The sequence below is a fragment of the Camelina sativa genome, chromosome 20, assembly GCF_030686135.1.
Source record: "Camelina sativa cultivar CO46 ecotype springtype chromosome 20, ASM3068613v1".
In the NCBI taxonomy this organism is placed as follows: domain Eukaryota; kingdom Viridiplantae; phylum Streptophyta; class Magnoliopsida; order Brassicales; family Brassicaceae; genus Camelina; species Camelina sativa.
Window position 1 is genome coordinate 9,769,218 of NC_141899.1, and position 23,359 is coordinate 9,792,576.

At 36.3% G+C, this 23,359-nt stretch overlaps 6 protein-coding genes across 9 annotated transcripts; 2 read left to right on the top strand and 4 right to left on the bottom strand.

The window, feature by feature from the left end:
* The first annotated feature begins 526 nt into the window (after positions 1–526).
* LOC104770322 (rop guanine nucleotide exchange factor 10-like) lies at positions 527–3,435 on the top strand. 2 transcript variants are annotated; one of them, XM_087505996.1, is made up of 8 exons: positions 527–667; positions 863–1,011; positions 1,127–1,243; positions 1,348–1,502; positions 1,603–1,677; positions 1,937–2,212; positions 2,306–2,632; positions 2,710–3,435. In XM_087505996.1, exons 2-8 carry the CDS (start codon positions 873–875, stop codon positions 3,115–3,117), a joined length of 1,497 nt encoding a protein of 498 aa, XP_087362122.1. In that variant the 5' UTR covers positions 527–667; positions 863–872; the 3' UTR covers positions 3,118–3,435. The 2 variants fall into 2 exon arrangements, with proteins under 2 accessions (XP_087362122.1, XP_010493029.1); XM_010494727.2 differs by having other exon boundaries at positions 540–1,011.
* An 18-nt stretch (positions 3,436–3,453) lies between these two features.
* LOC104770323 (uncharacterized) lies at positions 3,454–4,048 on the top strand. The gene has a single exon (XM_010494729.2). It carries the CDS (start codon positions 3,568–3,570, stop codon positions 3,976–3,978), a length of 411 nt encoding a protein of 136 aa, XP_010493031.1. The 5' UTR covers positions 3,454–3,567; the 3' UTR covers positions 3,979–4,048.
* A 203-nt stretch (positions 4,049–4,251) lies between these two features.
* Positions 4,252–6,593, bottom strand: LOC104770325 (aldehyde oxidase GLOX1). The gene is made up of 2 exons (XM_010494731.2): positions 5,835–6,593; positions 4,252–5,741 (listed from the first exon to the last, which is right to left on the bottom strand). Exons 1-2 carry the CDS (start codon positions 6,285–6,287, stop codon positions 4,416–4,418), a joined length of 1,779 nt encoding a protein of 592 aa, XP_010493033.1. The 5' UTR covers positions 6,288–6,593; the 3' UTR covers positions 4,252–4,415.
* A 1,902-nt stretch (positions 6,594–8,495) lies between these two features.
* LOC104770326 (uncharacterized protein At5g01610-like) lies at positions 8,496–10,033 on the bottom strand. 2 transcript variants are annotated; one of them, XM_010494733.3, is made up of 2 exons: positions 9,470–10,033; positions 8,496–8,702 (listed from the first exon to the last, which is right to left on the bottom strand). In XM_010494733.3, exon 1 carries the CDS (start codon positions 9,955–9,957, stop codon positions 9,490–9,492), a length of 468 nt encoding a protein of 155 aa, XP_010493035.1. In that variant the 5' UTR covers positions 9,958–10,033; the 3' UTR covers positions 8,496–8,702; positions 9,470–9,489. The 2 variants fall into 2 exon arrangements, with proteins under 2 accessions (XP_010493035.1, XP_010493034.1); XM_010494732.3 differs by having other exon boundaries at positions 8,496–8,706; positions 9,470–10,029.
* Positions 10,034–10,657: 624 nt separating this feature from the next.
* On the bottom strand, positions 10,658–14,633 carry LOC104770328 (putative sulfate transporter 3.5). The gene is made up of 10 exons (XM_010494734.3): positions 14,231–14,633; positions 13,175–13,379; positions 12,911–13,082; positions 12,743–12,808; positions 12,328–12,441; positions 12,099–12,215; positions 11,874–12,000; positions 11,239–11,778; positions 11,082–11,158; positions 10,658–10,993 (listed from the first exon to the last, which is right to left on the bottom strand). The coding sequence occupies exons 1-10, from the start codon at positions 14,568–14,570 to the stop codon at positions 10,841–10,843; spliced, it is 1,911 nt and encodes a 636-aa protein (XP_010493036.1). The 5' UTR covers positions 14,571–14,633; the 3' UTR covers positions 10,658–10,840.
* A 650-nt stretch (positions 14,634–15,283) lies between these two features.
* On the bottom strand, positions 15,284–19,804 carry LOC104770329 (ARF guanine-nucleotide exchange factor GNL2). Of its 2 annotated transcripts, XM_087504323.1 has the most exons (4): positions 19,253–19,804; positions 18,580–19,109; positions 16,183–18,496; positions 15,284–16,085 (listed from the first exon to the last, which is right to left on the bottom strand). In XM_087504323.1, exons 1-4 carry the CDS (start codon positions 19,751–19,753, stop codon positions 16,068–16,070), a joined length of 3,363 nt encoding a protein of 1,120 aa, XP_087360449.1. In that variant the 5' UTR covers positions 19,754–19,804; the 3' UTR covers positions 15,284–16,067. The 2 variants fall into 2 exon arrangements, with proteins under 2 accessions (XP_087360449.1, XP_010493037.2); XM_010494735.2 differs by having other exon boundaries at positions 15,284–18,496.
* Positions 19,805–23,359: the final 3,555 nt, after the last annotated feature.

The window sequence follows — 23,359 nt, forward strand, 5'->3', positions numbered from 1 at the left end:
ATTTTCCTACAACCAAATTCCAGCCATATTTAATTTTTCTTACAACTAAATTCTAGATCAGAATTATATTATAGGGATTTGTAATAACGATCCACAAGCACAAATCATCCCTCCCCCAAGTTTAGCACACATATGATTCTATAACTCGGGTCATGTAAGGCTGTAACACTAAAACATAATTTTTCTAACCGGTTGAGACAATCACACATCAAGATGTAGATATACATTAGCTAGAAAAATCTCCTACAATCTCACTAAACCATATGTGGATTAGTAGTTCAAATAACGAACAATTTCTTACTTAATTCACGAAATCCCAAGTGAATCATATAAGCAGCCGTGAGGGTGAATTCTAAACAATTGAAAGATAAAATAAATAAAGGAAAAGTCGTCTAGGGGTATCTTTAACCGCCCTTCTACCATATTTATCCTTTGTTTTCTTAATTTTGAAACATGCACGCACGTTGTCTCTCCAGCCCTAGAAAACTAGACGAACATTTCTATGTTTCATTTATCTGCACCAACTCAAAAACAAAAACAACTGGAAACAGAAAAGTACAGAACATAAAAGTACTTTTTTGCTTCTTTTTATTTTTGTTTTGTTTTGTTTCATTCGGTGGTGAAAGAACTGAGACAAGGGAGAGCGAAAGGACTAGTTTCTTGATCTGTACGTCTCTTTTGCTTTCTTCTTTTTCCGTTTTTTGGATTTCATTTGCTTTGTGTTTTTTTTTTTTGAATATTTTTGTCAATAAAAAAGAGAGAAAAACAAAAGAAAGTGTGTGGAGAGATATAAATTGAGAGGAGTAAATTTGGGAATGGTGCGGACATTAGGACGTAAACTAAGCTGGCCAAGATCTTTCAGTTTTAGAAAGATGTTCGATGGTCGGAACTCTGGACATTCATCCTTCTCTTCTCGTGGGGATGGCATGCATACACCCGAGCGCGAACTCGCCATACATGAATTGGACGCTTCACCATCGACTCGTAGAGGCAAGCAAAATCGGAGATCAGGTATACAACATATTAGCTTTACATAATCTTTGTATTGATCCTTATATATACACCATATTAGTGAGACTAGTTAATTTGGAATCCTTACATAATCTTTTGTATTGATCTATTTTAGACATGGAAGTGATGAAGGAAAGATTCGCAAAACTGCTGCTTGGAGAGGACATGTCAGGCGGAGGGGATGGGGTGACCTCTGCGTTAGCTCTATCAAATGCCATCACCAGACTCGCTGGTACGTATTTGACATTTTATACCATAACTTAAACTTTAATGTCTAATTAACTATTTGAATATGGTTAAAATAATTCACAAACTATGTGGCTTTGGTGTTGGCAGATTCAATGTTTGGGGAGCAGATGAAATTACAGCCTATGTATCCTGAAACAAAGGAGATTTGGAGGAAAGAAATGGATTGGTTATTATCTGTGATTGATCACATTGTCCAGTTTGTTCCTTCTAAACAAATGGCTAAAAATGGCCAATTCACTGAGGTAAAGGCATACATTAGCCAATAATTATGTAGATAACCAACAATTCCTAGTGGCTTTTTTTTGTTTGTTTGCTTACTGACCCTAATTTTCTCCTTTCTAGATCATGGTGACAAAACAAAGAGATGATTTGCTGACGAACATTCCAGCCTTACGCAAGCTTGACTCGGTTCTTCTCGTGAGTTTTAACTGCATCCGCACCGCATGATTGTTTCAGCCACGGTTTAATTACAACGTTGGCTAAATAACATAACATTTTAGTACATTTGTTTTATCAAAAACCAAACCGTTTGCAAATTATAAGCATGAAATACAAATGAAAACATTAAATGGCAAATAGTATTACTATACTTCTTTTTTTTTTTTGTATGGAAACATAATCATCTTTGTTCTTCTTTCGCGGTAGCATCCTACTTATTCAATTACTCATTTGGCAGGACACTTTGGACAACTTCAAGGATCAGAAAGACTTTTGGTATGTGCCAAGAGACATTGAGGATGCAGATCACAATGGAGATTGGAGGAAGCCGGATGAGAACTGGTGGTTACCAGTTGTTAAGGTTCCAAGTGATGGTTTGTCTGAGGAATCACGTAGGTGGTTGCAAAATCAGAAAGACTCTGTGGCACAAGTCCTTAAAGCCGCCACGGCCATCAATGCTCAAGTATTGTCTGAAATGCACATTCCTGATAACTACATTGACTCTCTTCCAAAGGTAATAATTTACTTCTTCTAAATGAGTGTTCTGTTTCATTTCAAAATTTACTCTAAAGCTAAGAAGCTGATGATGAGACGGTTGGTGTTGTAGAATGGGAAGACAAGCCTTGGTGATTTCCTTTACAAGAGCATAACAGAGGAATGCTTTGATCCTGACTACTTCATTTCTTTCTTGGATTTGTCAACGGAATACAAAGTGCTTGATTTAAAGAACAGGATAGAAGCTTCCATGGTGATATGGAAAAGGAAGATGTGCCAGAAAGAGAAAGACGGGAAATCACAGTGGGGATCAACTGTTAGCTTAGAGAAGAGAGAGCTTTTCGAGGTCCGAGCCGAGACCATATTGGTTATGCTCAAACAACAGTTCCCTGGGATCCCACAATCCTCGCTTGAAGTCTCCAAGATTAGAAACAACAAGGTAATAATAATACAACAAGAGAGACAAAAACAACAAAATATTATACTGGAAACTAAGTTGTGATGGTTTTTTTACAGGACGTTGGACAGGCGATATTGGAGAGCTATTCAAGGGTATTAGAAAGTCTAGCTTCAAAGATAATGTCAAGAGTAGAGGACGTTCTTGAAGCTGATCGGCTAGTTCAAAGACAACTGATGGGAGAAGCAGATACAAGATCAGAAAGCGAGGCAGAACTAGAATTATTCGAAGAAACCGAAAAAGTGGTTGGTGCAGAAACACCAAACTCGAGGAAACTATCAGACTTCATTGGGTGGAGATTATCATCCGATACTAAAAAGCATAGTTCAATGAGCGATATAGAATTCTTCCACAGAGTTGAAGAGGCAAAGGAGAAACCAATGATGAAGTCTCCAAGAGCTCTACCTAAGAAATTTTCATATCTAGCAAAGTTAGAGAACATGAGAAGCCCCAGTGACAGACACTGATAGTGAAAAATAGAACAGGGCATAGAAGAAGAAAGAACAAAGAGAGTGAGAGAGAGAGAGAGAATAGGGGAGGCTATTTTGTGTGAGAGAATGTGTACATATATATAACAAAATGCAGGCATTGGTTTTAGGATTTGGACCTCTTTGGTTGATGATCATGTTTGTTGTTGCTTTGTTTAACTAATTGCTTCCTGTTTGTTTTTTTTTCTATAAGGGAAGTGTGAATCAGTGTGAAACAAACCTATGTATTTGTACTTGGTTGGTTATTTATTTGGTATTTGTAATGTAACGTTTATAACATTGTTTACTGATGCAATTTTTAAAGCGATTTTGTAACCAATACGAATCGAACCGTGCCAATGGCATATTCGGTAATTATTAGTTAATCCCAACCAGAAACAAAAACAAAGCAGAGAGTCTCATCGAAAGAGACATTGACCAATCGCAGCAATGAAGGAAGACATGGAGAAGATGGTAGCGGTAGGGCTCGTATGGGGAGCCACTAATGCTCTGATCCGCCGTGCCGCTCTCGCCTGGGATAATAGAAAGTCTTCAACAACAGAGTCTTCTCCTCCTAGTCTTCAGATCCGCCGCAAAATCATGATCGCGATCCGCGACTGGATCAATCTCCTCCTCTTCTGGCAATACTCAGTTCCTTTCCTCGTCAACCTCTCCGCATCCGCTACGTTCTTCGCCCTACTCAGCCACGCTCCTATCTCTCTAGCTGTTCCGGTCACCAACGCCACGACCTTCGCCGCAACCGCCGCTTTTGGGATCCTTTTAGGTGAAGAAACTCAAATCGGACCTGCTTTGTTAGGTACCAGCTTCATTGTTTTTGGAATTTGGCTTTGTCTTGTCTGAATTTTGGGATTTTTGTAAACCGTAACTCTGTTTCCGCGACATATATATATATATATTTGTTTGCCTCTGATATGTGTTCTCACGTTCATTGTTCATTATTTTGATCGTGTTCTCTTCTGGTGAGTATCATCAAGCATTGCTTTATTATAGGCAAAAGAAAGTAATAATAGTAAAAAAAAAAATTCTCGAATACAAAATTTAGAGGGAGAACCAAGGAAAAAAAAATTACTGAAAGGTTTACATGAATTGAAAGAAGAAATGTAAGAGAAATGATTAAGAGAACACAAGGACTTTGGATCGATTAATGATGGCATTGGCATTTACAATATATAAAACAAAAAAAAACAAAAAAAACACACTGATATTACGAAATTTTGATTTTTTTTTCATATCAAGATGTTACTGCATAAGAGAAATGGGTAAAAAATCTATCATTTTTAGACGACCTGAATCCATTCTCCAGTGCTGGGAACACCCTTGTGGACGGCGAAGAGAAGATAGTAACCGGGAGGAGCGATGTTTCCATTTGGTGGTGCGACTGCCTGGATATCGTAACCAGCACCAGCGGGTTTGACATCAGCGACGCCCAAGATGAGCATCCTCATGTTCATGGAGATACTGTGTGTTGTGAAGGCTGGTGCTAACATGGTAACCTTGAGATTCTCCTTGGTCACTCCCTTTTGGTTAAGGTCGGCCTTCACGTTGAAGAACTGTCCGTATCTGACCTGTTTTGGGGTGCCTGCGGCGACGATCTTTGGCCTCATGTTGGCTAGAGCCGGGTCGAGGTAAGGTGGGGAGAATTTCTCAACGCGAAGCTCCGTTGGGAACTCGACGTTGTACTTGTAACCGTCGTTGGTGTTGCTTCCACCGACAAGAACCTTACCGTCAGGGAGGATGATGGCGGTGGAGTGGTACATACGTGGGATGGTGGAGGCCTGGAGCTCTTTGAAACGCTTTGCACGTGGAGCACGGGGCTTGTACAAGATGGGAGAAAAGGCAGGGTCTTTACCGTAGCCCCATCCTGAACAACCACGTTTAGCTCCGTTTACTAGAAGGATGTCTCCGTTGGGGAGGATGACTGTGTCACTCATGACTCGTGGCGTCGGCATCATCTCCGTCTTCCATCGTGGCTTCGCGCTGTTGATCCTTATCCTGGCGCAATCTTGCAATGCAGGATCGAACGTCCTTCTACCAGCCCTGTAGTACGAGTCTTGTTTGGTACCACCGCAGACGAGGACCTCGGCAGGGATGACCTTGGGGTTTTTCACGTAAAGTTGGATGGGGAGGAGGGCGGAGGAACCTGATCCGGGGTAGTTACGGGCACCACCTGGGAGCTGAGGGAACTCCCTGATGACTTGGTTTGTTTTGGGGCTTAGAAGAATGGATCGGTTGTTTGCGAAGATGAAGAGGTTACCGTCGGTGTTGAGCCACACGAAAGGGTACAGGTTGTTCTCTTCCGGGTCATCTGTTTGCTTGAGGAGCAATGAGTCGTAGAGCTTCCTGTTGTTCTGTCCTTCCTCTGGAATGTACTCGTAGTTCAAGGCGTCTCGTCCACCGATCACGAAGAACTTGCCGTCAGGGAGAGTGGCTTGCGTTGAGTACCATCTCTTCGCAGCCAATGCCTGAGGGTATTCTTCCCACACGCAGTTATCACAGCTGGCTAGGTACCTTGCGGTGTTGGCGCCTCCATTGTATCCTCCGGTACTCACCAATGTCCCGTTTTTAGTCAAACCTCCGGATGAGCACCATGTATCGGTGGCAAGCTATCGTGAAACATGTGAATTCAAAATATTTAATTCAAGTCCATATAATATAATTCTGTTTAAACAAGATCGTGTCATAGAGTTTGAACGTACGGATAGAGGCTTAATGGCGCCGTTGTTGACATCAATGAGAACCGAATGAGCCCAACAATCGATCCGGTTAGTCTTGGCGTCCACGACATGGCATGGTACACCTGGAGGCAACTTAATCTTTGAAATTCTCCAAATGGTGGCGTCGTAGTACTGGACCTTGTTGATGACTGGCATCAGAATCGCATGCATACCGGACACACCAGAGTTTTGCAAGAAAATCTCCCACTTACCACCCCAGTTTGTCTGAGCTTCCATACTCCCACCACGTCTTCTTCCACCTTTTCCAGCCACTGCCGCTGCAGGCTGTGGTTTCACAGCCTTGGCCGCCCCATTGCCGTGGCCGTGGTTGAAGCCAGGGAGGAAAGGTAGAAACGGTAGAGGGAAGATGGCCTCCGACACAGCTGCGAGCATAAGGACAGATACTGTCCATATGACTCTTGTTGAGGCTCTCATTTTTTTAATTTTTTACTTTTTTTTTTCTTCCCCTGTTTTGCTTGGGGAAATGAGAAATTGGATCCCAGGCTTATTTGGATTATGATATGCCTGAACAAATAAGCTTACCGTCTCTACGTATTTTATAGGTTATTTTTCACTTACGTTTATTATTAGCTATTGCTATTTTTAAATGTGTGGGTAAGAAGACGTCTCCCCAAAACAACCTGTAGTTGTTTTTGTGATGGAAGAAAATATTGGTGTTTTCATATCTGTCTCTCGTGCTTTCTTTTTTTTACAATGACGTGGTCATGCAGACAATTCCTTAATTTGATGTCATACAGCTAAGGACTATATCCTTACATGACAATCCTCGGATGGATCCAAAAGTTTTTTAGTAGGTGCATAATACAAACACAACAAATATCTATCATACACATATTTCCTGAAAAGTAAAAGAGCAACGTGAAAAATGGTTGGTACCATACTCCCAACTAACGTAATTAATGAATGCAAACATTTTGATTTGCTAAAATTTATGGTTTTATACTAGCTTTTGCAGACTGTTACAACAGGAGATCTATAACGAGATGGGTGCCTGAAAGCAATACTTACTAATTAAAACGAGTATGAGCCTCCAAACCAAAAGCGTCTTGGAATTTTGCTTTGTGTCTTCTAGCGGAGCAAGTGTTCCGAACCCCACGATCAATCACTTTGAACAGTCCCTCAACCGGAGTGCTGAGTAAAAATCCGATCGTGTCTCTCCCGCCATATGGTTTAAACAACTGCTCGAGCTGCTATGAGCCTTTGAAAGGCCATTTGTTTTTCATGAACAGGTGCTTTGAGCCAAGCAAGAGAGTTTGGTCATTTCGTTGGGAATAAATGCAAACATTCCCAGTCGATCCAACTTAACAATTACGATGCATTCAAGCATGAACGTTGACCCCCGCCCTGACGTTAAGACCCTTTTTTTTTTAAGGAAAACAAAAAAAGAAAACTACAAAGATAATTAATGCGGTCGCCTGTTGTTGTCTAGGACCGATTTTGATTTATTGAGGACCCTAATAATTTATATAGTAAATTGTTGTGTAAGAACATTAAATCTGTTCGTACAATGGGTCTCTTGAATTTGTTGAGGAATCATTGTGGTTAACCTTTGCCAATGTAAACACCTTCAATGACAAGAGCACCCAGTGACTATCAACGCCAAGAGTGCACGAGGTCATCTCGGATATTTTCATCTCTATCTCTCGTTTTTCTTCTTTTGTTTGTCGCTTTATTCCTCGAGCTGCTAACTCTTTAGCAGACTCGCTTGCAAAACAGTCTCTTTCGATGTATGGACATTCTAAGTTTAATGAAAGTTTGGGTGCGCAAAAAAAAAAAAGACAAAGAGCACCCAGTTTCTTACATGCTTCAGTGGTTTGGATATCGCCTGCCTAATGTACATGGATAATACTTACTAATTAGTTATTCATATCACTGATTTCTTGGTTGATAACTGACAAGATTCCATGAAACATTAGTGGATTTAAAAGTCTAATGCATTTGTGTGGACTTTATAATGCACATAAGGTGGATTTGAAAGTCATTGATAATGTATTTTTGGTGATTGTTATAGATTTTTTTTTAAAGTTATTGTTAGAAAAATATATATATATATATCCATAAACTGTGTTATACACCAAAATTATATTAAATTAATAACACCCAGACTTTTAGACATGTCATGGAAAACTTGAATTAAACTGTATTTGTTTTCAATCCAGATTTTTGATGTAATTAAAGAACCTAGATGTCATGAACCCAGAAAAGAAAAAGTAAAGAACACAGAAAAAAATCTCAAAAATAACACAGATCTGATGAATAAGTGTGATTATATACAAAAAGTTTGAGGAGGAAGAAACAGAGATTGAACCCAGAAAAAAAAAAGTGTGATTATATCATAAACCAAAAAAAAAAGTTATAGATCATGAACCCAGAAAAAAAAAGTTAAAGAACACAAAAAAAAAATTCTCAAAAATAATACAGATCTAATGAATAAGTGTGATTATATAAAAAAATTGAAAAAAAAAATCAAACAATAATATATCAAAGGCTAAAGATCCATCTAGAGAGAGGAGAAGAAAATGAAATGATTGAGAAAAGTGTGGTATTGTGTTTGTTCATATTTTAGAAGCAAAGTAAAATCTAAAATCACACAAAATCCAGTAGATATTGAATAACACTAGATTTTAATGGATTTTTTAAAATACCTAATTGAATAACACCTGATTCTCAAATACATCAAACTCCTTTAAAAACCACAATCCAATAACACCCCCTTAGTTTAGGGAGAATAGAGTCGTGGTTTTTACATTACAAGCGTTGTTATATGGGATAGAGATAAATATATATTACAAACCATTATTCACTTTGTTCCTTCCTGCCTTCATAGATCTGCCTACAATAATGAATACGAGAACCACTCATAAATAATCAAATCAAACCATCCCAAGCAAGAAATTGTTGTTGAAACAGAGTAACAGACCTAATGAAAGCAATCTACATAACATTAAAGTTCCGATAACACCCTAACATCATGGTCTAAGAAAACAATTTTTAACTAACTTAAGCAATGAATGAATACACAGCATCTCTGAAAAATCAACACAAAAGGACGTTCAAGTTCTCATGACCAACTTAAGCTTTTGTTTAGTAGTATTACAGTTGACCATGAGAGGCTAAACCTATCAAAACAATCAGTCCAAGACCAACAGTTAAAGGAAAGAAGCCAAAATCATAAGAAAGACTAAATCTGACTCAATATACAAAGGTATATGAATCAGAAAAGCAGTTGTAACTCTGTAAGGGATCTAATAAAGTTCTTTTAGTAAGACAGTCTAAAAACAAATACCACACAATGCCTTAAGAGGGACTTATAGGTTACTAACATCCAACGTTGAATTAAACTGCAAAGCTAGTAACTTGATTAATTACTACTCTTCAGGAGACTCCAGAGATTCAAGAACAAGACTGATCTCACATTATCTATCACCTCATAAGTCAAATCCCACCATTATTGGCACAAACACAATTGACAAATAGAAACAAAAACCCTAGATAACATACGCAAGTCTCAGATTCCAATTCAAATTCGAATATCCTAAATTCATAACCATAAAAGTTTTTTTTTTAAAACCAAGAATTTGTAAGAAAGTTCAAACCTTTAAATTGCAAATTGAAATCAAGAAGAGGATCGTTTGCCTTCACAATCAAGACTGTTATCAAAGTTCTTAGAAGGGTATTTAGCAGTAATCCCAGCGACTTCAAAGACGAGGTTATCCCCAGAAGATCGAATCCCAGAGATAGACCACCACTTGAAAAACGCCCGGACCCGAATCCCTTGGAGCTCCGCGATCTTGCCCTGAGAGATCCGACCCGTTACTTTGTTGGAGTAAGTGGCGATGTAGTTATCAGGAGGAAGCGTGATTTTGCAAGTCCCGTGGAGGAAGAGGGAGAAGTCACCGGAGGTTTGGTTTAGGACGTAATCTTTCACGGATGAAGGGAGTAGCCCAATTGGGAACCCATGATTCGTGAGCTCTGCGTGAGCACGACTCGGTGTCTTCTTCAATTGAGGATTCGGATCGTCCTGTAGGGAGAAGATGGGTGACAGAATCAGGAAAGAGATAAGGAACAAGAGAGATATCTTCATTGTTTTCGTCAAAGAGATAACAAATTCGAGTTTCTCACGTTTTAGAGGGTTTTAAAGCTTGGATCGGGTCACCCAATCATACCCCGTTTAGGTTAACATAATGTCATCGGTTCTTTACCTTAGTCTAGCTACTGTTGACCAATTAGTAATTTTGACCTTCACCGTAACCGTTTAATAGTTTATTAAAGTGATTTCGGTTAATGGTTACGGTTTAGTTTTGGTCATGTTTAATAAGACTATTTGATAAATAAGGCTTCACAACCTAGGGTGGAAATGGTTACATTAGGGATGAACGAGTTGAAAAAATATGAGTTGAATAAAATTGGCTGAATAGCATTCAATTCATTCATCTACTAAATAGGAGATGAAAGAGTTGAACAAATTTACTTTTGTTCATTTCTTCAGCTTTTTTGGTTGAATGAGTTGAATAAGTTTTCCAACTTATGCATCTCAAATGGTAAAAAACTAGATGAATAATCATTCAACTTATTCAACCTATTAATTTAAGTCATCCATTTGCATCCCTAATTAGTCTTATCAAGTTATTAAATAGTTTTCATGTGGAGGTACAACTTAATTCAAGTCTTTATTAATGATCTTCGTCCTTGAAGATTTCAATTTGAGGGAGGAGTAATATCAGCTTAACCGTTAGTTTGTTAGGTGGTTGATGTTGATTAAGCTTAATGTATATATTGAGACATAAGGAAAAACTTTGCACAGTGGTCTTTTGTTTATTAATTCAGTAAGACTGAAATTTCCATTACACATTTCTTTCTTTCTCCCATCTCTCTAAGTTACAATTATCATAGCCATGAAGCAAAATCATAGTGGGTCTAATCAAAAACCATTTTTTTCGAAGCTTTATAAGATTCCACTAGGGACGTCACGGTTCAGGTTTGGCCTTTGAAAGATTAAATCGGCATGCTTGGACTGCATCGTCAATGGATAAGAACACATACTCCTTTCCTATCTTCTCCACAAAATGCGATAGCATCATCTTTTCTAAGACTTCAAATCTTGGGTTTATTAGCACCATCTGCAATAAATTAAAGTATATATATAAATTTCCATTTGAGCAAATATTAGAAGGACGCTCTTCAAAAAAATTGAAAGGTATTATAAACCTTGATGTCTTTTGCTCCAAGGATTCTTTGAACTTCAAGTAGTGTTTCCATCCCTGTCACGTCGATCGTTGAAACTCCTGAAGACAACAATAATAATTAGCAATTAATATGATACTTGTTTGCTAATAGACAAGATTAGTGAGTAAATTAAAGTCACCAGAGAGATCAAGGAGAAGAAACTCGACGACTTCAGGTTCATCACGAATCCACCTCAAGATCCGTTCGCGGACGTAAGTGCTGTTAGCAAAAAAGATAGGAGAACCCAATTGAAGAATGACACAACCAAGCATCTCCTCGGAGGTTGGGTACTGTTCTATGTCTCGAAACATAACCGAGTTCGGTATTCTTCCTAATTTACAAGTCGACGGCCTTGCAACGTACAACAACGCTCTAAGGATAGAAAACCCAACGGAGATGATGAGACCGTAGTCCATGCTAATGAAGGAAACACCGAAAAAAGCCGACATGCAGACGACGAAATCAAACTTGTCAACCTTGTAGAGATGGTACATCTCCTCGTAGTTGATGAGTCCCAACATGGCTGACATAATGATGGCTGAGAGACCAACCAGCGGTGTGTAACTGAATAGAGGCGCTAGGAAGAGAAGCACAAGCATCATGCAAATGCCCATCACTACATTAGACATTGGTGTCTTTGTCCCCGCGTTGTAGTTCACTGCCGTCTTTGAAAATGGCCCTGAATATATCCGATCATATTAGTTAACGATATATTTTAATATTGAAACCTAATATCAAAGATCTTTGGCTCTGGATTTATTTGTTATTAGTTACCTGTTGTCAGATAGCAAGAAGTAAAGGAGCCAACTACGTTCATAAGACCAAATGCTATCATCTCTTTGTTCCCGTCCGTTTGTTCGTTCTTCATTACAGCAAAGCTTCTTCCGATTGCTATCCCTTCCTGAAAATTATCCATTCATCTTTTTATAAATTAATCAATCATATATTAATAAATAGTCAAATATGAGCTAAAAAAATATGGTGGATATAGTTATTTACGGCCAGAGCGATGAGGCCAGTGACGATCCCGGCCTTTAAAACCATCCCTAGATACTTGGATTCAAAGTTCAAATGTTGAATAGAAGGAGGGTTTAGTCCTTTCTTTAAAGGCCCAACCTGTATGCAGAAACATACTATTAATAGAAACCCTAGTTGCTCGAAGTCTTAAAACATGTTCACACAAATTTTAATTAATTATGTTTGGCATGTGAGTATTGAAATTGCTCACAGTTTGGATCCCGTGTGCTGTTCCTTTTACCAGAAAAGCAACAACACAACCCACAATGACGACCACCATTGGACCCATTGCTGATACCCAAAACAGCTTTGGGTACCTCTGCTTCTGCAATAGTTACAAATTTTCAATCATATTAGTTCTAGTGAAGCATTTAATTTGAGAAGCCATTTGACTTCTAACATATGTGAAAGGGTGCTTATGTGAAAATAAGGCATAATAGTAACTAAATTATTATTTTCCAAAAAATCAACTCAAAGTGGTATGTTAAAAGGTGAGGAATGATTACAATAATAAATAGAGAAAAGAAAAGTGGAAGATCTTGAAAGGTCCAAATCCAATAGTTTTTGACTAAGTGGATAAAAAGACTTAAATAAATGAAATAAAGCTAGAGAAGAAGAAAAGTTACAATGTGTCGAGTGGATTGTAGGAATACAAGAAAGCAGACCCCAGCCAACGTACTTTGCCACTTCCACTGCACCAAGTAACACCCTCCCAGGATAACACAATTAGCCTTTGGTATAAAATTTCTTGTAATTATATATATATTTTAAAGAGAAAAAGAAAGAGAGATGACCTCAGCGCGGTTGACTACGATTGAGTGGATAACTGACACGACGTCGGTTTTGTGCGTAAAATGGGCTAAACCAAAGACGCCCTTAAGTTGTTGGAGGAGAATGATGATCGCGGTACCGCCCATGAAGCCCGTTATGGTCGAATGTGACAAGAAATCCACCAATATCCCCAACCTATATATATATATGTATATTTTTTGTTTCTTTAAGTAATAAAGTTTAAAACGTTTGTTTAACATAAAGATAGTGTTTTCACATATATGTACCTTAGGAATCCCATAGCAAATTGGAATATACCGGTGACGAGAGTGGCGGTGAAGATCAAATGAAGGTAGAGCTCTGGATCATTTTTGGACATCTCCTCACCGAATGTCTCAGCGATCAGCAAAGAGCATGCTGCAACTGTTCCCACCGCTAGATTGTTTGAACTTCCAAACACCGCGTACACAAATGGCGGCACAAAGCTTGAATCTGAATTCCCATAATTTTTTTTTTAAGAAAAAATTGGAATATTAGATATATGTTCAATATTAAAATCTATTAGAGCGAATTGTACTATACTGTCTTAACTTGAAATATATAAATAATTAACCTAATAGGGGAGTTTCTTATTGTTGGTTCATAAGAACAAAATAGAAGATAAATAAATTGAGACAAGTACAGTTGGCAACACCGAGTGTTAGTTCGTGTGGGACAACAATGGACTGCCAATATCATTTCTATTTAAGGTTCATCTACCTATTTTAGTCTCACAATAAAAACATGAAAAACTCATCCAAATACGAATTATTTAGATTTCAATTATATTGATAAGAATCAAGTATATATGGAAGTTTTCAGAAATGATTTGTCAAAAATAAACAAAATAAATATTGTTAAAATCAGTATTTAATATTTTTATATTAATTCTTGTTTTTAAAAGATACTCTTGAAAAAAATCAAACTTAAATGGCTTCATTCTGTTTATTTCCAGAATCAACATATACAACTTCTTAGTAATATGAAGTTTCAAAAAAATCATGAATCATATTGGTACCATAGTAGCCTGAGCTAGATGGCTTAACGGTAGACTAAAAATAAATATATATCCAGAGTAAGATCAGACTTACTATGAAGTATGAACACATAAATAGTTTGTTTGTTGTTTTGCAAAACCGAAATTATACACCTTTTTTGCGAAATCACTTTAAGAAACATGATTTACTATATATTAAAAAAATCATATTTCTTAACGAATGTTCTCATTGGGTGCAATGATTCATATATAAATGATGTTGCATAATGAAAAAAAAAAAGAGAAAAAAAAAGGGAAGGGAGCTCACATAGGCCTATGATGGGAGGAATACTGGCGAGCTTAGCATAACTTATTCCCTGAGGAACGGCAAGACTGGTGATGGTGATCCCGGCCAGCACATCGTACTTTAGTTTTTGCAAATCGTACTTTGGGAGCCACTCAAAGACTGGAATAAAATACTCCAACAACTTTTTTGTTTTCATCAAACCGTTTGGCTCTTGCCCAATCGGTTTGAATGGATCGTCGGGAAAGAAGGTTTCTTTACATTTTTTTCTTAGTTTTACACCAAAGTTTCTAGGGGCCGAGAAATTAACTCCGCGGCCCTTTGGCGACGTCGACGAGGAAGAGTTTGTTAGTGCACCCTCCATAGTTACAAAAGCTGTGTTTTGTGTTTTTTTCTTTCTTTGATATTCTCAGTTCTTTGTAGAGTAAATATTGGAGAGTATGGGTTGTATATATAGATGGAGATGGCCAAAGAAAGTGGGAAATTACTGTTAGAGATTTATTCCACGTTGACCCATGTTTTAATAGGGTGTGTGGTGTGTTCTTTGTCTTTTTATGGTTATAAATCTGCTAATCTTATCTAATACAGCAGTTAATTCGGTGTCTAATATCCCATATGTCCATCCATACTAGGTATTTATTAGCCAAATACGAAATTTATGATTTACTATTAATATTTTATTTTTAATGTTGTGTTTTAGTCTTTTAGATAATTCAAATGAAGAAGAGACAGTAGATAGAAAATCTGTCATATACATGATGATGATGATGAATCAGATATTAAAGTGTATCACATAAAATTTATAAGTAGTCAAAATAATTAATATCAAAGAGTCTTAAATGTTAATTTAACTATTTATTTCCATTATCGACCAAAAAAAATATATTTTCTTCTAAGATTAGATTATTACATTTTCTTATTATTTTTGTTTCAATGCTAAAATAAATTTTTTCATATATATATAAATTTTTTTTTTTGCCAGCATTTTTCATATATTTCTTAAAAATAAAAATATGTTCTCATTGTAAATTTTTTTATAATTTACATAAATTAGTCAATCTTATCATTTTCTCAAACTGCATAAAAACATAACGAGAATCTCATTGGCTTTTTTGAAGCTAATTAACATATGAGAATCAAATCATAAATTGCATCTAAATAGTACAAGTCTAAATCTCTTCATCGGGAAATAACTCATCCTTGAGTGATGGAGCAATCCACTGGATTTGAATATAAGTAATCTCCCATAGGTCATCATCTTCCTTCTTCACTAGAATCTCTTTCTCCTTCATGGTACCGATCATGGTGGTCAAGAGTTCAGGCACAACCTCTTGAAGTTTGTTGTCTCCGTACTCTCCCAAATCCGCCTTCATACACGTATCCATTCTCCTCAACACTCCTAACCAAAAGGTTCTAAACTCAGCACTTTCTACAATCTGTTCCAAGTAAACCAAGTAGACGTTCATGAGCATTTTCATCGCTATCTTCAGAGTCCCTTCCATGCTTCTCATCTCTCTTTCCGCGTTTTCCCGCCTTGAATAGTCTAGAAGCTTCTCATGCAAGTCATCAATTGTTGGGAATATAACATGGTCGATGCAATATATACACCCCGAGGGCGTAAATCCAAGATCTTCATGGCCCATGTTGAAACTTTTTTCAAGAGACGTCACTGCTTTGTTTCTTATCTCTTCTCGGCGTGCAAGGGTCGTTTTTCGAAAAGCCTCGGAGAGTTTTAGGAAAAGATGATGAACAAAGTTAACCCCTCTTAAGCTGTTTTCGTCCATAGATGATGAACTGCTTGTGTTGCTCGCCGGGCTGTAGCTATTCGCAGTATCGGTGGAAGCGGTTTTGTACCATTTTATCAGCATTGTAACCGACTCTGCCATGAGATCCAATATTCTCAAGTTCTTCTCAACAGAACTATTTCTTAGAGCAACAAAACTGAAGGCACAATCGATGCAATAAGCGTAACTTGCCTGTGAGAGATGTGTGGCGTTAACCGACATTAAACTAATGAGAGCATCTACAGCTTGGTCTTTAGTCTCTGGATGTCTTCCACATAAAGAGAGTAGTTGTAAAACACTTTTCCACCCAATATTGGTTTGCAGATTACTAGAGTAGTTTGTAATGATATTGCTAACAAACTCGGTTATTGAATCGTAACATGTTTCAATAATTTCTTTATCTATCTTCATCATTATCGTTAAGGACCTAAAAATCAACTCCTCTGGTAGATGATCTTGAAGGTTAGAAGCAAGAATCTTGATGCATACCTTAAACATACCCGGAATCCCTTTTTCGACAAACGGAATGGGAGAAAAGAGCGGGAAATTTGCGACATTGAGTAGATATTCATGGTAACTTGGCCAAAACATGTTGAACCGGTGGATGTTAGATAATGCAACAGCTATGATCAAATCCCAACAGAATTTGACTGTCTCTTCTTCCTCTATCGCTGTACTAAACTTTTGTCCTTTTCCAGCAGCTGCGTAGATTAAAGAACGGCCTAGATTCAAGACCGCAACATCTGGTAACACTGAGCTCTTGCTAAATATTTGACCAATCCTGCATTGTTTGATGACTTTAAGATTTTGTTCAAACTCACTCATTCCAAGAGCCACAGATTCTTCCACACTGTCTAATGCCAAGAAGTGTGAGAACCGACCCATAAGACTAGAACCTTGTCTTCTGTTAAACTTTGTGTCTTGGTTTGAATTAATGTTCATGTCTTGTTCTGATCCACCATTGTTTAAGGTCTCTTCATCAGTTGTCTCAAACTCAATGACAGACTGTGGAAGAAGTTGAAGCTTTCTGAGTTTTAAGAGACAATCCACAATGTTCCTCCACCCTCCTCTAATAGAATCACCAAAGTTGTTAGCGAGTGTGAAAACTGCTAGAGTAGCCATTCTCGGTTTCATATCATGACTAAATGCGAACAGAGTTTCTTCTGGTGTGGTGTAAGGGTTTAACAACGTTGTGAATTTACAAAAGGAAGCGATAAGCTCATCAAGAATGTCTTCAAGGCCATATTGAGCAACTCTAGCTATAGAGATCATAGCATCAACACATTCATGAAGCACTTCATCATCATCTGAATGCTCAAAGAATGCAGAAACAGCTGCTATTGATGGACCTGCAATGGTTGCAAACATATCTCTTCCTATTCTTCGATCGAACTGGCACATACTAAAGGGTTGTGTCGTCTTTGTTCTGTTCATTAACTCAATCCATCTGTTTGGATTCATTTCCACTGGACCTGAATGAGTCGATAGAGCAAATGCGTTGGTTGCTATGGATTGAAAAAGCTCAGAGAGATATTCTCTTGGAAGGTCATTTCCCGCGTTAATCGCTCGGTTATTGCGTATAAACTCATCTTCTGTCATTTTCTTCCTAACTTGAGGATTATGTTGATCTGTGTTGAGCATTATAAGCGAGTAACACAAAATATGAACAGTATCTTTGCTTGCAAAAATATCAGATGATTGTTGTTTGTAGAATCTCTCAGAGAAAGCTTCAATCATACGTTCAATCTTTTGCGACTCTCCCGGTAACCGAAACGACTCAAGAAACGTCCTCAACGCGGTATCAAGATTCATACCCGTGAACTCAAATGTATGTGTAAAGCTTCTTAGAACACTAAGATGAAACTCTTCAGGATCTCCAAGATAATCTCCAATCATAGTCTTATCCAAACCAGGTGTAAATCTGAAAAATGAAGCTAAAGCCATTGGATCAGGAGGATCTGAGACTAAGAAGTTATACTTCAAATACTCCAAACCCTTTTTCTCATCTCTGTTGAAATGATTTGCTGCGATAGCTAGCTTCCTCTTCTGCGCTTTCCTCACTCTTATATGATCTACCCATGTCTCAAAATCTTCTTTTGGCTTTTCTATCCAAAATGGTATGTACTCATGAATCTCAACAGGGCTTGGCTTAATAACATTGGATTGATCATTTTCTTCATCACCTTCATCTTCTTCTTTATCCATATTGTCAGCAATGTTGTGAATCAAGATCACAAGACCTTCAAAGGCTTGGATTTGTAGAGAGGTTAAAGGACCAGAGGTAGGGAAGGTGTGCCTGCACAGAACTTTTCCTGTCTCTTCGAAAATATTACGACACATCGGATCACAATCGTAGTTAACATAAGCTTCAACTATGAAAGCCGGTTGTCGACAAAAGTTGATTAGCCCTTCAAGAGCAACTTCTTGTAACTGAAGGAAGCCTGTGAGAGCTGTAACTTTCAACAACACGAAGGAGAAGAAAGCTTCAAGTTGTAGCCTCATGAACCTAATAAATTAACCCATTGTTAAACTAAGTTGATAAAGAAAAACATACTTAGGTTTAAATGTAATTAAAAACAGAGGAGTTACTTGCGAAGGAAGTGATAGATATTGAGTATACAACTAGAGATCATAGATAGCACGAGAGGGCTTGAAGAAGCTCCATAATGGATCAAGTGGTGAAACAGATCATCTTGAACCATCCTAAGAAGCTTTGGATGTTGCCCGATAGCATCACCGCTTAACTCAATCGCGCTATTGATTAAAACTAAAGCAAAAATCTGGACATCTTCGTCGGCAGTGTGAACATTTGTCCCTTCAGAGTTCTCAACAACCTCAACTACATTGAGCAAAGAACATAAGAAATGGAAAATGTCGATGCAACATCTAATTCCATATCCGCCACTCATGTCGATTTCGTCAGTATCAGATTCTGTATCCTCACCACCTTCATCTCCCCTGACATCAAAATCAGGTAATCTAGAGAAGATGATTTGAATCAGCTCGTGCATTGCGTATCTTCCATTTCGTTGCAACAAATCTCCTCTCCCGGAAGATTGTTGTACCACTTGGAAACATGTATTGACGATTGTGCAAACCGCTTGATCTTCTAATAAATCCTGTTTTATTCACAACTTTGTTTGGTAAATATAATTATTTTTGCTCAAACAAACTTATTAACGTGTCTTTTTTTTCATTAAGTAAAAGAGTAAAAGATAAAGGCAAACAAAAGAAAAAAAAACATTTTGAGGAATGAACGTACGGATGATGGATGCTTCATGATTCCTATTAAAACTTGAAGAATCCTCATCATCACGGCATCTTCAGAAACCAAATCTGTTTTCTCCAAACGACAACTAGTAATCCCCGAAACAATTGAGTTCATAGCATCTTTAGCACCAGGTGTTTTCTCATCAAAAATCTCGATTTTAAGGATCTTTAAGATGGACGAAAGGGCAACGGCTGTGGCACTAGCCGGGATCTCATCGCTTTGAATAACTTCAAGGAAAGGAGATAAATAAACCGAAGGATCGATGGTGCGCCATTCCTGCTGAGGATTAAAGATAAGGGCTCTAAGAGATTTTAAGGAGTGTTGGACAGATGAATCACAATGGTCTGTTTCTTGGGGAGAAAGGTAACTTTCAGCAAGGGGTCTACGAATGACCGCAAGAACTGCACCAACCTCCGTGTTGAGCATGCATGATATGCCTAGCTCTTTTCGCTTTGCTTTCACCGCAACTCTTTCCATATCGCATGTTACCATATTCTTCTTACCAACATAGAAGAAAATTATTTTACAAACTGCGTTCTTCTTTCTATTAATTTGTTTTTGTACGGTGTTGCCTTCATAGTGCAACCCCCAAACTATATTTGGTATGTAAATTTCAGTGGCTGAGGCGTAGTGATAGGTGTGTTTCAAACCATTTGTCTTCGCAAATATAGGAAACTTACATCATTACCCACCGTCAATTTCTCAATGGCTTAAAATAGAAATCAATGTTAAGAAATATAAAATGAAAATTAAGACACATTATTTGGGTCAAACATATGTATTTTGTTACGTCTTAGTATTTCCAAGAGTAAACTAATTAATACCACAAAGATTACGTTCTCTAATTATTTCTTCCATACTTCTGTTATTTAGGGAGAATTTTTGATGGCTATTTATAGCACAATTTAAGCATCTTCTATTATATTATTAGTACTAGATTTGAACCCGCGGTATACCGCGGAACAAATTATAATTATGTTTTTAAAATTTTGATACTAATTAAGTAGAACTTATGTGTATAATAACGTAAAGTTTTATATATTTATACATATATATATATATATGTAGTTTGACTAAGGAGCTAAAATGGTATAGTAGTATTTTAAAAAAAAGATTTTAAAGTATGTAGAGTTTAAAAATTAAACAGTATGCATGTATCTGCCTCGCTTGAGTTCACAGGACACCCATACATTTTACTTAATCGGTTTTTTCTAATATTGGTTTTCCAGTATGTCTTCTGAAATATATATTTAAAGTAATTAATACATATATTCTACAAAACAATTAAATTTTCTTATAAAAATTTATGCGTTATGAAACCCATATTTCTAAATTAATTTTTTAAGACCCGTACTCACATCCACCCACAAGCTTTGGTTATACTAAAAGGCTTAAAAGTGAAAAATAATTAACAATGCTATTCAACATTTGTTCTTAAAAAAGGGGTAATAATAATATATCCCAACAAAATGTTTTTCAATTTTCCTTACATCCCCAATTTTTTTTAATTAAGAAGGGAAAATTTTCTAAGATAATCAATGTTCATCTGCCATTGATGTTCCAGGTCAAGTTTAATTTCGTTTTATTCAAATCATTACCAAATTTGTTTTAGTATGATATAGGAATCGATATAGACCCACGTATATAAATTTAATGTGCGGCCCATTAAGATTACATTCTTTTAGAATTCTAATTTTGCCTTTGTTAATGATTCAGTCATTTTTGTCTTCTTGATTTCAGTTATTCAGTCATTTTTGTCTTCTTGATTTCAATTAAGTGTCTCATTTGTTAATGATTCAGTGGCAACTTGAGTAATTAGATCAGTAATTTTGGATATTCTCTAATTTGTACTTTCTCTTTTAATTTTTTTTGGGTCAAATGTACTTCTCTTTTAATTATAAGGAAGATTTTAAAAACAAAAGTTATTCAAAGTCGTCTCGATCCAAGAAGTTGTTGACTCGCATGATCACACTTGACGTCATTAGCAAAACCAATCTTTTTATGAGCAAGATCATACTCAACCCACACGTTTTGTTGATGATGGTTCCCTATTATAAATGCTTCAATACCCGCAGGCTCCGAGTTGACGAATGTGAAGCAATACTTCCGGATCTGGATTCAGGGAACAACAGCTTCTTACCCAACAAGGTCAGCGAATGTGAAGCAATACTTCTTCGATCCGGATCCAGGTACCGGGTAGAACATAAAGATTAAAATATGAATTTAGAATAAAAATTATCTTATGAATATGCGTAGGATACAGCCATGAGGCATGAGCCATGTCTAGGTTTGTGGTAATTTTAGAGAGTTGTGTGTTTGATGAGTTAGACAAAAAATGGTTGAACTCTCTATTTATAGAGAAGTACGAATGTTAGGGCTGCTTAGAAAACGTTTAACAATTTTGGAATATATTGATTAACATTAATTTTTGACTGCGAATATTTTGTATATTAATCAAATTAAATAGATATGATTGCAAAAAATTAGTGATTCCGTATATTTATAGTTTTGATTTTAGGAATGTTCAGTAATGTATGAATATATTCAAATATCGTAACTAACAAAAACGAAAGTATATTTCTGTATTTGTTTGGGTTTTAATCGTTTTAAAAATAGATTGAATGTGCTATGTGTTTGGGCTTCTGATCTGTTAACAATGGTTTTGGGTTTTAAATACCCACTAACTTATTTAAATTTGATGCAGATTAGCGGATAAGGAGATGATGAGGATCCGATTACCTATTCGAATGGGTTTTATAGACGCGCGGATCCTGCTCTATTAATTGTTTTTTCGTAGACAAAATTACCCCCAACGATTTCAATAATGTCTCTCCTTTATGCCAAATTGAGTGGCATTTTTGGAAATTTTGTACAAATTTCAATTTTGTACTTCTCTTTTAATAGTATTAAGATTTATAATTTAAATTAATTTTGAGAAACACATCTTAAAAAAGTTATATCCATTGAGTGATGAGATACCCATCAATATAGTATGTAATATTCATAATTTAAGTAAAAATCTTATATTTTGTAATGAACATATCAAATTAAAATTTAAGTATATTCAATTCCATTTATCAATCATATTTATTTATAGAAGTTAAAAATAATGAATTCATAAATTTTAATAATTTTGATAGCAATAATATTTTCATAAAATTACATAACACAATTAAGCATAAAATTATATCTCTTATTTAACACAAGTAAGCACAAAACTACTTCGCATAAAATTATATTTAAAAAATAACTTTTAAAATCTCTGAACTTTAAATAATATATAATTGTATTAACTACAAAGTTAGTTTAGTATATTATTAACCTTAAGTAAATATCAATTAAAATAATATTAATTTAGAATTTAAGTTTAGGCATAATGGAGATTGATATATACATAGTCTTATTTTCTGATTTATAAAAATAGAAAATAACAAAATAAAATTCTTTTTTAAAAAAACAAAACTTTTAAATCTTTATTAATAATGTTGGAACTGTTCACAATGTAACTGAGGTAGTAAGGGCAACCCCAATTGGGGGGTTATATTTTTGGGGTTCTTATAATTTTTAATTAAAATATGCTGTACTTTTAGTTGAATAAGAATTTTGAGAAGCCTAATTAAAAACCTTTCCCTCCAATGGTGGGTTCTAATTTTGAGTCTCTTAATTTGATTTTTTTTTTGAAATTAAGAAAATTAAAGTAAAATATGAAATTATTGCATATTCAGATATATGTTTATAAAATTATTTCATTTCATAAAATTTTAAACATAGAAAACATTAAAACATAATAAAATAAGTACAATTCATAACAAGGGAAAATGATTAATTGTATCCTCCAAATTTTGCCCAAATATTCTCAACCAAATCATCATGCAACCGTTTATGTTTTTATCGATCACGAACACTCAAACGAATGTTCATCATAGTGGAGACACATGAAGGCCTGGTTGTTGGTAAGTGGAAGTCCCTTTCCGAAGTTCGGTTGGACTCTATATGTGTGAATTCGGATTCATCAAATTGAGTGTACCCATCTCGTTCGTCTTCTAATATCATATTGTGCAGTATAATACATGCTCTCATTATATTTCCAATTTGTAC

Bases quoted from the DNA above. Each gene is read 5' to 3' on its own strand.
- LOC104770322 (XM_010494727.2), top strand. From the start codon at position 816: ATGGTGCGGACATTAGGACGTAAACTAAGCTGGCCAAGATCTTTCAGT. The intron at 1,012-1,126 runs GTATACAACATA...GATCTATTTTAG, and splicing joins CAAGCAAAATCGGAGATCAG to ACATGGAAGTGATGAAGGAA. The intron at 2,213-2,305 runs GTAATAATTTAC...TTGGTGTTGTAG, and splicing joins ACATTGACTCTCTTCCAAAG to AATGGGAAGACAAGCCTTGG.
- LOC104770323 (XM_010494729.2), top strand. From the start codon at position 3,568: ATGAAGGAAGACATGGAGAAGATGGTAGCGGTAGGGCTCGTATGGGGA.
- LOC104770325 (XM_010494731.2), bottom strand. From the start codon at position 6,287: ATGAGAGCCTCAACAAGAGTCATATGGACAGTATCTGTCCTTATGCTC. The intron at 5,742-5,834 runs GTACGTTCAAAC...GTTTCACGATAG, and splicing joins GCGCCATTAAGCCTCTATCC to CTTGCCACCGATACATGGTG.
- LOC104770326 (XM_010494733.3), bottom strand. From the start codon at position 9,957: ATGAAGATATCTCTCTTGTTCCTTATCTCTTTCCTGATTCTGTCACCC.
- LOC104770328 (XM_010494734.3), bottom strand. From the start codon at position 14,570: ATGGAGGGTGCACTAACAAACTCTTCCTCGTCGACGTCGCCAAAGGGC. The intron at 13,380-14,230 runs GTGAGCTCCCTT...ATGGGAATTCAG, and splicing joins TCCTCCCATCATAGGCCTAT to ATTCAAGCTTTGTGCCGCCA. The intron at 12,216-12,327 runs GTGAGCAATTTC...TTCTGCATACAG, and splicing joins CAGCACACGGGATCCAAACT to GTTGGGCCTTTAAAGAAAGG.
- LOC104770329 (XM_010494735.2), bottom strand. From the start codon at position 19,753: ATGGTAACATGCGATATGGAAAGAGTTGCGGTGAAAGCAAAGCGAAAA. The intron at 19,110-19,252 runs GTACGTTCATTC...TGAATAAAACAG, and splicing joins TCATGAAGCATCCATCATCC to GATTTATTAGAAGATCAAGC. The intron at 18,497-18,579 runs GTAACTCCTCTG...TTAATTTATTAG, and splicing joins ATCTATCACTTCCTTCGCAA to GTTCATGAGGCTACAACTTG.